This window comes from Carcharhinus amblyrhynchos, chromosome 26, assembly GCF_965287045.1.
Source record: "Carcharhinus amblyrhynchos chromosome 26, sCarAmb.v2.hapA, whole genome shotgun sequence".
In the NCBI taxonomy this organism is placed as follows: Eukaryota; Metazoa; Chordata; class Chondrichthyes; order Carcharhiniformes; family Carcharhinidae; genus Carcharhinus; species Carcharhinus amblyrhynchos.
The window spans coordinates 3,982,209-3,997,159 of record NC_137349.1 but is presented as its reverse complement, the minus strand read 5'-3'; the positions used below and the strand labels follow the sequence as shown (position 1 = coordinate 3,997,159).

General features: G+C 44.4%; 1 protein-coding gene across 2 annotated transcripts in view; it reads right to left on the bottom strand.

Annotated features, from left to right (window-relative positions):
- LOC145358767 (uncharacterized) overlaps positions 1 to 14,951 on the bottom strand; it is a 105,492-nt gene that overhangs the window by 14,281 nt on the left and 76,260 nt on the right. For both annotated transcript variants that reach the window (XM_080213035.1, XM_080213036.1), the window contains exon 2: positions 12,401 to 13,326. In XM_080213035.1, the coding sequence (XP_080069161.1) occupies positions 12,401 to 13,310 (910 nt within the window). In that variant the 5' untranslated portion in view covers positions 13,311 to 13,326. The remainder of the gene's footprint in view (positions 1 to 12,400; positions 13,327 to 14,951) is intronic.

The following is a 14,951-nucleotide window of genomic DNA, read 5'->3' as shown; positions in this document are numbered from 1 at the left end:
AAAGATGCACTGGTTAGATGCATTGACCAGGCTAAATTCTCTCTTCAGTGTGTCCGAACAGGCACCAGAGTGTGGCGACTAAAGGAATTTCACAGTAACTTCATTGCAGTGTTAGTGTAAGCCTTACTTGTGACGAATAATAAATAAACTTTAAGCATGACCCCATGAATAAGAATTGCATTTAACACATTTTTGTATATTGAATATTTCATAATGAGTTATTATAGAACAGGCTGAAGCAGTCATATATTAATCGAACTATCAACTTCACATAGTAAAAACAAAGTAAATATTTAAAGGGCACCTCACTTCACTTGCCCTTTGTTTTATGTGTAAATCCCTTTGGTCGTACCAGTAGGAAAAAAAACTTAACGGATGGAAATTGGTGAAATATGGCAACCCTGTGCACAGACAACGGTCAACAAAATGTCTGATGGGCTGCACTCAGAACCCTGCTGGGCCACAGGTTGCCCACCACTACCCTAGAACCTCTGCAATGTTCTGTTCCACCTTTTATTCACTTGTTTCCATGATCTGTCCCAAATTCTATATCAATATTTATTTGTTTTAATCATTTTTACAGAATGTGGGCATCACTGGCTGGGTCAGCATTTATTGCCCTCCATCTCAGTGGGCATTTGAGAATCGATCATATTACTGTGGGTCTGGAGTCACATGTAGGTCAGACCGCATAAGGACGGCAGATTTCCCTTGTCTACCAGATGGGTTTTCCCAACAATCGTGTCATGGTCATCACTAGGCTTTTAATTCCAGATTTCTACTGAATTCAAAATTCATCATCTGTTGTTGTGGGATTCGAACCTGGGTCCCCAGACCATTAGCCTGGGTCTCTGGATTACTAGTCCAACGACAATACCACTGTGCCACTGCCTCATAGTTATCTGTGAAGAGGCAGGTTAGTGGCCCTGTGAGAAATAGCCTGGATTCTGCTCAGGTGGGAACAAGGGGAAGGGAGGGGAAGGGAGGGGAAGCCCACCAATTGGTTAAATCACAGCTGTCTTGCCAATATTCTGTCTACTATTTTTTTCTCAATTTAGATGCAATGTCAAAATGAAAACTGAATACCAGTGAAGGTCATTCAGCGTCTAAAAAGGAAAACCAGATTAATAAGAACTTACGAAATAGAAACAGGTTGAGGGCAAACAGCCCTTTGAGGTTATTCTGACATTTAATAAAATCATGACTTCTCTTCTCTTCCCCAACTCTGCTTTATCCCCATATCCCACGATTTCTGTACTGTCCAAAAGTCTATCAGTTTCAGTCTTGATTATACTCAACAACAGAGTGTTCAGAGCCCCCTCGGCAGTTTGGTAGCACAGTGGTTAGCACTGCTGTCGCACAGTGCCAGGGACCCAAGTTAGACTCCCAGCTTGGATCATTGTCTGTGCGGAGTCTGCACATTGTCCTGTGTTTGCGTGGGTTTCCTCTGAGTGCTCCGGTTTCCTCCCACAGTCCAAAGACGTGCTGGTTAGGGTGCATTGGCCATGCTAAATTCTCCCTCAGTGTACCCGAACAGGCGCCAGAGTGTGGTAACTAGGGGATTTTCACTGTAACTTCATTGCAGTGTTAATGGCAGGCTATTTGTGAAGCTAATAAATAAACTTAAAAATTTAAAACTTACATCAACAGAGAATCTCTATTTTACTCAACATCAGGTCTTTGTACGAGATGTTTTATTAGATCCTAAGACATTAATCTTACTCTTTTTCAGCTGGGTGGCACAGTGGTTAGCATTGGGGCCTCACAACACAAGGGACCCGGGTTCAATTCCAGCCTCGAGTTACTGTCTGTGTGGAGACTGCACATTCTCCCCGTGTCTGCGTGGGTTTCCTCCCACAATCCAAAGATATGTGGGTTAAGTTGATTGGCCATGCTGAATTGACCCTACTGTCAGGGGGAATCAGCAGGGTAAAGATGTGGGGTTTCTGGAATGGGGCCTGGGTGGGATTGTGGTCAGTGCAGACTTGATGAGTCGAATAGCCTCCTTCTCCATTGTAAGGATTCTATGATTTTCCCTTTTATATTCAGATTCTGATAGGTCAGGAGATTTCTACTACTGCTGAACAGACAGGTCTGTTGGTTTAATATTGCTGAATGGTCCCGGCTGTCGCCTGTTAGGTGGGTGTTTACTTTGGTTTCAATCAGTGAGTCGTGCAGCCCATCTCACTGATTAGGACAATAGCTTCCCCTTAACTCGTTCATCAGCTCAAATACTAACCTAATTAAAGTACAAAGTAAAGGTCAGTATACTCCTCAGCCCACTTGGTGCTCATTAACCCTCATGAACGTCACGCATTCCGTTCACTCCCCAAATTCTCTTTTTAAAACTGCCGATGCCTTGAAATGTGAAATAGAAACAGCCAGCAGGTCAAGCAGCATTTGCACAGAAAGGGAACTACGGGGATAAAGGTTGGGATTTTCCCATCTTGCCACAGGCAGGACGGAAAAGTTGATGGACCACTCTGTTGACTTTAGGCCAATGAGTCATAGAGGTTTCATTTTGGAAACAGGCCTTTCGATTCAACTTGTCCACGCCGCCCAGTTTTTAGCACTAAGTTAGTCCCAGTTGTCCACGTTTGGCCCCTATCCGTCTACCAATCTCACCCACGTAACTGTCTAAATGCTTTATAAACAACAAAATTACACCCACCTCTACTACTACCTCTGGCAGCTTGTTCCAGACGCTCACCACCCTCTGTGGGAAAAAATTGCCCCTCTGGACCCCTTTGTATCTCTCTCCTCTCACCTTAAACCTATGTTCTCTAGTTTTAGACTCCCCTTCCTTTGGGAAAAGATGTTGATTATCTACCTATCTATGCCCCTCATTATTTTACAGACCTCTATAAGATCACCCATAGGCCTCCTACACTACAGGGAAAGAAGTCCCAGTCTATCCAGCCTCTCCTTATAATTCAAACCATCGAGACCTGTCAGCACAAGAGTTTCTTGAGTCAGGCATTAAAGGAACAAGTTCTCTGCTGGAATTCTTTTGGTATTCAATTTTTTTTTTAAGTTTCACTTATTAGTGTCACAGGTAGGCTTACATTAACACTGCAATGAAGTTATTTGTGAAAATCCCTTAGTTGCCACACTCTAGCACCTGTACAGGTACATTGAGGTAGAATTTTAGCATGGCCAATACACATAGTCAGCACGTCTTTCAGACTGTGGGAGGAAACTGGAGCACACCCAGAGGAAATGCATGCAGACATAGAGAGAATGTGCAAACTCTGCAAACAGTGACCCAAGCTGGGAATCGAACCTAGGTCCCTGGCACTGTCAGGCAGCAGTGTTAACCACTGTTCCGCCCCAAAACTACATCAGCCAGGGATAGGCAATTGAACTTGGCAGGTACAGGGAGTGAACCCATGACCTTATCAACATCACGCTCTAATCATCTGAGCTAACTGACCACTGACTGGGTTGCTATTATTCGTCATTTATATAAATGACATTGATGACTACGTGGGGATTAGAAAGTTTGTGGATGACATAAAGATTGGATGGGTGGTTAACAGTGAGGCAGGGTGTCTTGGGCTACAGGGAGATAATGTTGATGGAGTGGTCAAATGGATAGAAATGTGGCAGATGGAATTTAACTCTGAAAAAGTGTGCGGTGATACAATTTGGAAGGAATAATTTGACAAGAAAGTATTCAATGAGTGGTAGAACACTCGGAAGTTCTGTGGAACAAAGGGACCTTGGAGTGTTTGTCTACAGATCTCTGAAGGAGGAAGGCATGTTATTAGGGTGGTGAAAAAGCCACGTGGGACTTGATGAATCAAGGCATAGATTATAAAAGCAGGGAAGTCATGCTGGAGTTGGATACAACTTTGGTGAGGGCACAGCTGGACCACTGTGTGCAGTGCTGGTTGCCACATTATCGGAAGGATGTGAAGAGGGTGCAGAGGAGATTCACCAGAATGCTGCCTGGAATGGAGAATTTAAGTTATGAAGAGAGGTTAGAAAGCTTGGATTATTTTTGTTGGAGCGGAGAAGGCTGAGGAGCGACCTGATCGAACTGTACAAGATTATGAGAGACATGGACAGAGTGGATAAGGAGCAGCTGTTTCCCTTAGTTGAAGATCAGTCATAAAGAGATGTTGGTTCAAGGTGAGGGGCAGGAAGCCTAGGAGGATATGAGGAAAAGTGTTTTTACCCAGAGAATGGTGATGGTCTAGAATACACTGCCTGGGAGGATGGTGGAGGTGGGATGTCTCGCAGCCTTTAAAAATGATCTAGATGAACTCTTGGCATGTTCAGGGCAATGGGCCAAGTCCTGGCAGATGGGATTAGGTGGAAGGTGCAGACTGGATGGGCCAAAGGGTCTTTTCTGCACTGTATGATTCCATGGTCTCCCCCTGTTCCTCTGACCATTTGATGCAGTCAATTGTACCTTTGTATTTTCTTCTTTTATGTGGGTATCTCACCCGGGTGACCTCGTGACATGGGAGAGAAAACAACTAGCCAGCTGCCCATCTGTCTGCAATCTTTGGACTAGTGAAAATATACTGCTGCTTTTCTGCAGGGCAAGTCATGTCTGAATTATTGGTAAAGCCTGAAGCACAAAGAGCACATTGTCAGGAGCAGCTTGCCTGCGAGTTGAGGAGGAAGCGATTTATCCAGCTGTGAAACGATTCTGTTATTCCTCACACTTCAAACCTCTCTTCAATTGGACCAGGAGAGTTAGGAATAGAACGGATAACTTTGACTGCTACCTGTCCCCTGAGAATACAATCAAAGCTGTAAATAAGTGGCTGCCATCTCAAGTTTCTTCTTAAAATAAAGAAAAAATGTGATCGAGCAGAAATGATCACAGGAGTATGAAAGGCTACAGAGTATCTTTGTTAGATTTAATACTTGCCTACATCAGGAATGGGGTATGGAACGTGCAACATTGAATAGAATAACTGAATAAAATAGCTTCACAACATACGTAGCTATTAAATTTAAATTGGTCACATTTTTAAGATTGCGAGGGGACTTGATGGGATTGACTTTTTCTGCTGGTCAGGGAATCTGAAGCACGGGGGCAGAGTCTCAAAATAAGGGGCTGGGTTGAGGAAGCCTTGTGAATTTTAGGGCTATAGGTGACTCAGAGAGTAACAGAGATGAGTTTTACCTCCTAAGCCCTGGTCAGATTGTTAAATTTCTTCCTTCATTGCAGTCGGGTCCCTAAATCAATGGCCCTCACATCGACCTTCTTGACCCACTTATGCGAGGTGGCTTGTCTGCTGTCCCCGTACAACCCTGTCACTATCCTGCTGGTCTCCTGGACAGGGAGTTCCAAACTGGCCTCTGAAAACTTGGGGACCTTTCTGTAACCTGAATTCTCCCTAAGACCTGCTTTTGAGTACAGGCCAGGCACTGCTCACGAAGAACGGTGACTTAAAGTACAGCAGAAGTTAGGAGTAGGGAGGAAACTAAGGCTTATTGCTCAGGTCAGGGAATCCTGGCCTTGATTTTGTGTGACCAAGTTTTGGAGTGGGATTTAAACTTGGAGGCCAGATTGTTACCAACTTGGCCACAGCTGGCACCTAAGAAAATAGAGTGAAATGGGGATTGCTCAATCCCCTCACCATATCTCATCAGGAGCAGCATGGCGGCACAGTGGTTAGCGCTACTGCCTCACTGTGCCAGCGGCCTGGGTTCGATTCCCGGCTTGGGTCACCATCTGCTGTCTGTGTGGAGTTTGCACAGTCTCCCCGTGCCTGTGTGGGTTTCTTCCAGGTGCTCTGGTTTCTTCCCACACCACAAAGATGTGTGGGTTAGGTTGATTGGCTGTGTTAAATTGCCCCTCAGTGTCAAGGATCAGCAGGGTCAATAATGGGGTTACGGGGATAGGGCCTGGGTGGGATTGCGATCGGTGCTGACTCGATGGGCCAAATGGCCTCTTTCTATACCGCAGGGATTGGATTGTATATTGAAGGCAGCAAAACAGAGCAAGAAATGGACACAGAGCCAGTAGATCACTGAGCTTGGTGCTAAACGTCTCCAATGAAATGTGATTGATGAAGTGTCAACACAAGCTTTTGCAGCCATTAGCCAAAGCGACAAGACAAATAAAAAAAGGTAAAATAAAATGAATCAGACCAATCGCTATAAGCATTGGCAGTCACAGCAAGCTTGCTAAAGTGTGAAATATTGATTGTTTTGATGGATTTTTAAAGTGATTTTCCCTTCCATTTCACAAGACGTAGCCCATGCAGTCACTGCAAAATAAATCAGTGGGATTTACATTTGCTTAAAGCAATAATGGCTGTTACAGGGACAAAGACAGAGGAATTATCACCAGGCTCAGGCGATAAACAAAATATCATCATATAAAGAGATCAAGGATGAAGAAAGGGCATTTGACTCATTGGAATTCATTCTTTTAGCACATTAATGGTTCCATTTTAATATCTAATTAGATACTGAATGTTTCTGCTTCAAGCTTGCAAACTTCAGTTTGATGTTGGGCTTTATGGGTACGGTCATGAACGTCAGGATCGTTTATGGAAGTGGACAGCAGACTTGTATTTAAGGTAATATAGATAAAAGCATTGGCATTTGACATCCTAAAATCCCTACATTGCAGAAGGAGGCCATTCGGCCCATTGAACCTGCACCAACAACAATCCCACCCAGGCCCTATCCCAGTAACCCCTCATATTCACCCTACTAATCCCCCTGACGCTGTGGAGCAACTTAGCATGTCCAAGCAATCTAATCAGCACATTTTTGGACTGTGGAGGAAACCAGAGCACCTGGAGGAAACCCACACAGACACAGGGAGAATGTGCTAAACTCCGCACAGAGTTACCAAAGTCAGGGATTGAACCCGGGTCTCTGGCGCTGGGAGGCAGCAGTGCTATCCACTGTGCTGCCTCAAATTTCAGGATTTGCAATCAATTTTTGCTTCCATGTGAAAGTTGTGGAAATGACTTACTTTCAAGTGAAAGCAATGGGACTGAATTTCCGATAGGATTCTCCTGATTGTAACATACATGGAAGATCTGCAGAAATCCCGGGAAAATGGCAGAGGCACTTTCAGTGAACAGACAGGGACAAAAGTTAGTGGCAATATACTGCAGATGCTGGAATCTGAAACAAAAACAGAAAATGCTGGAAAATCTCAGCAGGTCTGACAGCATTTGTGCAGAGAGAATAGAGCCAACGTTTCGAGTCAGAATGACCCTTCATTAGAGCTGAAAAAAGATAAACGCTCACCAGGAACTGAGATTGTTTTGGGAGGAAGATGGTAAGAACGAGGGGAAATATAGCCACACAATTGGAGGACGATGGGCAGCGTGGTGACACAGAGGTTAGCACTGCTGCCTCACAGCAATTCCACATGGACAGCTGCCTGTGTGGAGTTTGTATGGTCTCCCTGTGTCTGCGTGGATTTCCTCTAGGTGCTCTGGTTTCCTCCCACAGTCTAAAGATGTGTGGGTCGGGTGGATTGGCCATGCTAAATTGCCTCTTAGTGTCAGGGGGACTAGCTAGGATAAATATATGGGGTTATGGGGATAGGATCTGGATGGGATTGTGGTCAGTGCAGACTCGATAGGCCAAATGGTCTCTCTCTACACTGTAGGATTTTATGATACTAGATAATTAGCCAATGTCCACTGTAAGAAAGAGAGACAGGTGGTTTATAACTAGATAGGCACCACACCTCATCAGGCAAGTCATGGATTCAGGTTTCCATGAACTGTTTAAGCTGGTGCAGTGTTTGAACCCATGCAGTTGGCATCATTCTGCCTCACACTCAAGCCAATTGAGTGAACTGACAACCAGGAGGATACCACAGCCGTCTGACAATATTTGTGGGATGGTCATAATTACTATGTTAGTAATCCTGAGCCTTGGACTAGTGCTTTGGGGATACGAGTTAAAATCCCATCATGGCAGCATTTAAATTCAGTCAGTGAAAATAAATCTGCTGGTCTCATTCATGATCATCGTTAAACTACCAGGTTGCTGTAAAAGGACTAATTTCTTCCAGGAAATAAATTTACTGTCTTAGCGGGTCTGACCGAAATGTGAGCCCAGAATAAAAGTAATGCCATTGACTTTTAACTGCCCTCTGAAATAGCCTAGCAAACCACTCAGTTCAGGACAATTTAGAGTGTTGATCTTGATGGCGATGTTCACATTCCACAAATGAACAAAAAACTATAAAGATCCTTTCTGGTGAGATGTCCTCAAGAGAATACGCGGAACTAAGCCAAATAAGAATTGTTAAGACTTTCTTAAAATAAAAGCAACAGATGTAATCTTTAATTACATCAGCTCTGACCCAGACTCGAAATGTTAGTTCTAATTTGTCTCTGCCAATGCTGTCAGATCTGCTGAGGTTTTCCAGCATTTTCTGTTTTTGTAATCAATGATTATGGGTAGGGTTTTCCAGCTGCGTCCACCCCAAATCTGGAAAATCCTGCCTGGGATCAACGGACCTTTGCATGGTCTGTGCCCCGCCCGCTACATTTCCCATGGTGGGTGAAACAGTAAAACTCCACCCTACGTTGATTCATTTCGTGCATGCATCAAGCAAGAAAAATTAAAATTGACATGCACCCCATTTGACTTAAGTAAGTTTACTTATTATTGTCACAAGTAGGCTTTCTTTAACAATGCAATGAAGTTCCTGTGAAAATCTGCTAGTCGCCACACTCTGGCGCTTGTTTGGGTTCACCGAGGGAGCATTTAGCATGGACAATGCACCTAACCAGCACATTTTTCAGACGGTGGAAGGAAACCGGAGCACCCGGAGGAAACCCACGCAGACACAGAGAGAACGTGCAGACTCCACACAGATAGTGACCCAAGCCAGGAATCAAACCTGGGTCTGCGGTGCTGTGAAGCAGCAGTGCTATCCACTGTGGCACTGTGTCACCCTATTGTGTATGGACTTCCATAACTTTACCTGGATTGAGACGGGTACATTTTCAGATGACACAATTTGCAGATGATAAAAGCTGTCCAGAAGGAACAAAAGCAGTTTGGACCAGTATTCTTATTTCCTTGTTTTACTGTTTTCTTTTCCTTCTGGGTGGGTGGGAGGGTAAGCTGTTAGGTGCAGAGATACTTCTGTGTGACTGAGACAAGCTGAGTGAGTGGGTTAATGAATGTGTGGGCAGATACACTGGATAAATGTGATGCGGCAAAACAGGAAAGCGGATTATTATGTGAATGGCTATCGACTGGGAGAAGAGAATGTGCAATGAGACCTGGGTGTAATTGTACACCGATCATTGAAAGTAAACATGTAGATGTAGCAGACAGTGGAGAAGACAGATGGTATCTTGGCCGTCATAGTGAGAGGATTCGAGCACAGGAGCAGGGATGTCTTGCTGCAGTTATACAGTACGTTGGTGAGATCACACCAGGAATAGTGTGTGAAGTTTGGTCTCTGTGTGTGAGGAAGGACGTTCTTGCTACAGAGGGAGTGAGCAAAGGTTTACAAGACTGATTACTGGGATGGCAGGACTGATGTGTGATGAGAAATTGGGTTGGTTACGATTATATTTGCTGGAGTTTGGAAGAATGAGGTGGATCTCAGAAACTTATAAAATTCTATCAGGACTAGATGGGGTAGCTGCAGGAAGGGTGGTCCCAATGGTGCAGGGAATCCAGAATCAGGGGTCACACTCTGAGGATATGGGGTAGGCCACATAGGACAGATGAGGAGAAATGTCTTCACCCAGGGAATGGTGAGCCTGTGGAATTCTCTACCACAAAGTAGTTGAGGGCAAAACATAGTATGTTTTCTTGAAGGAGTTAGATATAGCTCTTGGGACAAAAGGAATCAAAGGATATGGAGGGGGGAAGGAATGGGGATACTGATCCTGGTGTAAAAGGATGAGCTAGCAGGAAAGATATAGAAAAGATGAGAAGTGTAGGGGCTAAAGGAATCAAAGAATATGGGAGGAAAGGTGAAATATCCAGATTATTTTGACATCAAGGAGGATGTTGTTGCACAAGCTGAACAATGTGAGGAGCCACAGAGTTTACAGTTTGGAGCCTGAACAGCTGGGCCAAGTTTCAAATTAGTTTGGGTACTGAAGCATGTGGAGAACTGTGGATAAACAGACATTACGGCGTTAATTGTGTTATTAAAAAAAAGGAGTGTTTTTCAGGGAGTTGCTATGAAACAGGGCTATTAATGACATGTAAACTGATTGTGACTTTTCTGGAGCTGAGTTCTACATTCAGTCGCAGCAGGAGTGGAAGAGTGGACTTCTTGTGGGGCAATGGGTAACGTCCCCGCCTCTCAGTGTTCACATATGGTCAACTTGGCGAGATACCAGAAGATGTAACAATTCCCTGAGTGCTTCTGGGACAGGCTGAGAATGGGAGCAAATTAGAGAATGGGAAAACTTCTTCCAAAGATTTTTTTCTTTTCAAGTTTGTCCTGCATGAGCATTCATATCTATCAGCCTTACTGGACCAATGTCCACCTCATCCCATAGAATCGTAGAATCCCAACAGTGCGGAAAGGGGTCATTCAGCCCATTGCATCTGCACCAACAACAATCCCTCCCAGGCCCTATTCCCATAACCTCACGTATTTACCCTGACACTAAGGGGCAATTTAGCATGGCCAATTAACCTAACTCGCACATCTCTGGACTGTGGGAGGAAACCAGAGCACTGGAGGAAACCCATGCAGACATAGGGAGAATGTGCAAACTCCATACAGTCAGTGACCCGAGGCCGGAATTGAATCCAGTTCCCTGGTGCTGTGAGGCTGCAGTGCTAAACACTGTGCCACCCCAGCTCTAGTTTATTCATTCATGGGATGCCATTGCTAGGACCAGCATTGCTGTAGACCTGGAGTTACTTGAGAGAATATAATATCTGGCTGGCTCCATCTCCTTTAATGGTAATCATGGAATCACAGAATCCCTATAGGGCAGAAGAAGGCTACTCAGCCCATCGAGTCCACACCGACCCCTGACAGAGTATCCCACCCAGTCCCACCCACCCCTTGCCCTATTCCCGTAACTTCACACACCCACCCTACCTATCCACCCAACCAACACATCCTTGGACACTATAGGACAATTTAGAATGGCCAATCAACCTAACCAGCACATCTTTGGACTAAAGCATCTGGAGGAAAGCTATGCAGACACAGGAAGAATGTGCAGACTCCTCACAGACAGTCACCCAAGATCGGAATTGAACCCAGGTCCCCGGTGCTGCGACGAAACAGTGCTAATCCGTACTGCCCTGGGTTAGACGGATTAGCCATGGGAAATGTGTGGGGTTACGGGGATAGGACAAAGGAGAGGGACCTGGGTAAGATACTGTGTGAGTGATTCAGTGCAGTCTCGATGGGCTGAATGGCCTCCTTCTACACTGTAGGGATTTTCTGATTTTTGTAGGCCACAGCAGGCATGGACAACAGAGATTTCCTTCCCTAAGGGGCACTGGTGAAGCAGATGGATCTTTATGATAATCGATAATGGTTTCACAGTCATCATTAGACTTTTTAAATTCCAGATTTTAATTGAATTCAAGTTTCACCAACTACCACGTTGAGTTTCAAACCCTGGTTCCCAGAGTGTTACTCTGGGTCCCTGGATTACGAGTCCAGTGACAATATCACCACGCCACAGCCTTCCCAGGCTAAATGCAAATTGCTGTTACAACCCAGGAGTTACAGTTTGCAAAAAGAATTGCAACCTGAAGAACCATTTTTGAAACCAATGTGTTTATAAAGATGGATATGGATGCGATATTCCTTTGTATCAAGCCAGTCCTGTCTGCACGGACTCAGACTAGGGGCCATTGTAATTCCATCATTAATACACCACTGAAATAAATGCTCCCTCTGTACAACTGTGAAATTAAAATTGTGTTGTTCACTATTAACAATGAACATGTTGCCAGTTTTGGGTAGAATTTCTCCATCCCCATCTGTGACACAATGGTTAGCACTACAGCCTCACAGCGCCAGTGACCCGAGTTCAGTTCCCAGCTTGGATCACGGTCTATGCAGAGTTTACAGGTTCTCTACCCCCCCCACCCACCCCCAACCCGCCGTGTCTTTGTGGGTTTCCTCCCACAGACCCAAAGACTTGTTGGTTGGGTGCATTGGCCATGTTAAATTAACCCTTAGTGTCAGGGGGAATCAGCAGGATAAATACATGGGGTTATGGAGACAGGTGGGACTATGGTCTGTGCAGGCTCGATGGGCACAATGGCCTTCATCTGCACTGTAGGGTTCTATGGAATCTATGTTATGAAATGGCCATGGGTGAGATACCAGAAGTTAGTGAACTGTATTCCAATATCTTAGTGCCTTCAGGAGAGAACTTGAGAACAGTGGGGAGAAATCGGCAATTGCTTCTCAAACACAAACTATATATATAAAAAAAACTCTTACCAAATAAAATTGGTATAATTGCGATTATGTTGCAGCGCAGTGTAAATGTCATTCGACTAGTTAGATCTGGACAGGGTGGTGGGTCAAAAGGCACAAACAAATAGAGACCGTAGAGGATCCAAGGTATAAAAATCAGAGCAACAAAGACGGATGATATTGCTTTAAGATGGGAAGCAGTGCAGCACTGACAGCAAGGAGAGCACTTGTTGTTCCCCATCGTCCCTGTGGTCACCTCCTTGTCTGAGGATTGAGCCGCCGCGTTGCGCTCAGAGTCACTGGAGATCAGTTCAATGGTCTCGGTGTCAGGCGATGTGTCCAGGAGCGGCTGCACCTCCGAAACTTGGCTGGTGAATTTGTGCGCCTTCTCCAGGGCTCCCAACTTCTCCTCAGCCGCCTTGGCAACGAAATTCTGGGTAGGAAAGATTCTGGCTTCACTGGGTGATGAGGGCTCTGAGAAAGCTACTTTCTCATCGGTCAGGAAAGAGGTTTCTCTGGTGATGACAAGAGACACGTTGTCTAGTGGCTTGCTCTGGGTTTCTGTGCAAGGACGTTTGTGATTTTTTACTGGCTCTGCATTCATCATAATCAAACTCTCATCATCCTGTGTACTCTGATGTTTCATGAGTTTCTGTTGGGATTCGCTGCAGGGCAACTTTTTGGCTTTTGGAAGGGGTTCAGTCAAGTGCCCAAGATTTTCGTCAGACAGAGAGTGAAGTTCTTCCACTGATGACTCTGGGCTGTCTGAGATGGGTGCCAAGGTAATCTGAGTGTCCAGGTCTAAGAACGGAGAGAAGGATAATCGGCTGGGATCAATATCCTGTAGCTGGTTAATGATGTCAGTAATTGATTCCTTCACACTGTCAAACTCCTTCAGTTCATGACTATTTGCTGGTTGTCTCTGTGTAGTCATTGTTGGGAGCTCACCCCTGAAAAGGTACAAACACTTTTGAATGACAACATCACAGAAAAGGAGGCCAAATAATTTTCTATTTGATAGTTAACAAGAATTTGGCCACGTTACACAGTTTATTTAATACAGAATAGACCACTCTGGTGCAAACCATCATCTCACAATGCCTGCTTAGAAAAACTACCCGTTTTTTAGACCCAAGGTAAAATCAACTGATCATCTGAAGTGTCAAAAGAATTTGCGCAAACCTTACGTTCAAAGGAAATGAGAATTATTGACATAGTTACATAGAGCTTATTCTAAAAATGGACTTGACTGAACCAAAGTATGGCTGCTCTGGGTTCACAGGTTAGCTCCAATTTCTGGAAATTTGCAACAGCAGTTACAGGATAAAAGCTTAATCCTCATCCTTATGGAATCACACACCTCTTATTGTGAGGATCCATTACAATCAACAAAACCAGGAACCAGCAGACAATCCATCTCTCCAACCTGCTCCCAGAACAAAAGTGAGAAATCTTACAACACCAGGTTAAAGTCTAACAGGTTTATTTGGTAGCAAATAAAACTGTTGGACTTTAACCTAGTGTTGTGAGGCTTCTTACTGTGTTTATCCCAGTCCAACGCTGGCATCTCTACACCTAGAACAAAAGGACAGCCTTCAAAACTTGTCACACCTATAGAGGGGAAAAATTGATCTCCTCACGTGAGCTGTGAATTTTGACTAAAGGCACAGAAACCACATGTTAGCCTGGAACTGACTTATTAATATGCAACATCACATGACCTAAGCTTCTGGCCTTCAGAAAGTTTTAATAGAGGCAGTTCTTGACTTTATGACATACAAGTCATTATGAACCAATGCTCATAAATTGACATCCTCTTTCGAATTTACAATGTTGGTTTTTGACATTACAATGCCACGACAGTGAAAATGTGTTTAAAGTTTATTTATTAGTGTCACAAGTAGGTTTACATTAACACTGCAATGAAGTTACTGTGAAAATCCCCTAGTTGTCACACTCCGGCGCCTGTTGGGGAACACTGAGGGGAATTTTTAGCATGGCCAATGCACTTAACCAGAACTGTGTGAGGAAACCGGAGCACCCGGAGGAAACCCATGCAGACACAGGGAGAATTTGCAGATTCTGCACAGACAGCGACCCGAGCTGGGAATCAAACCGGGCTCCCTGGTGCCACCCATTCATTCATGAGTAATGACATTCTGCACCACCCAGCCCCCTGACTCAAGGCGCTCAGTTGTTTTGGTAAATTTTCACTTGGTGAATCTTCGTGTTTCCAAACCTTTTCTGAAAACTTATATTTTATAATGTTAGTTTATTGCTATATTGTTCCTTTTCCATTGATCGAGTACTCAATTTTGAGTTATTTTGGTGAATATAGGATATCAGCCCTTGGTCGAAGAAGCAATCCCTGGTGTATAACATTGTTCTGATGGGAAAATTGGTTTTGGCTTACAATGTTCCAACTACAGAGACAATTTTCAGGAACTAATTGTGTTGAAAGCCTGAGGATTGCCTACATTACACTTCCAGACTTGCAACTCAGTCCGCTGTTTAATCTCCAGCAAGCAACAATAAACCATGTCTCCAGGTTGAATGACCAACAGCCTGCATCAAG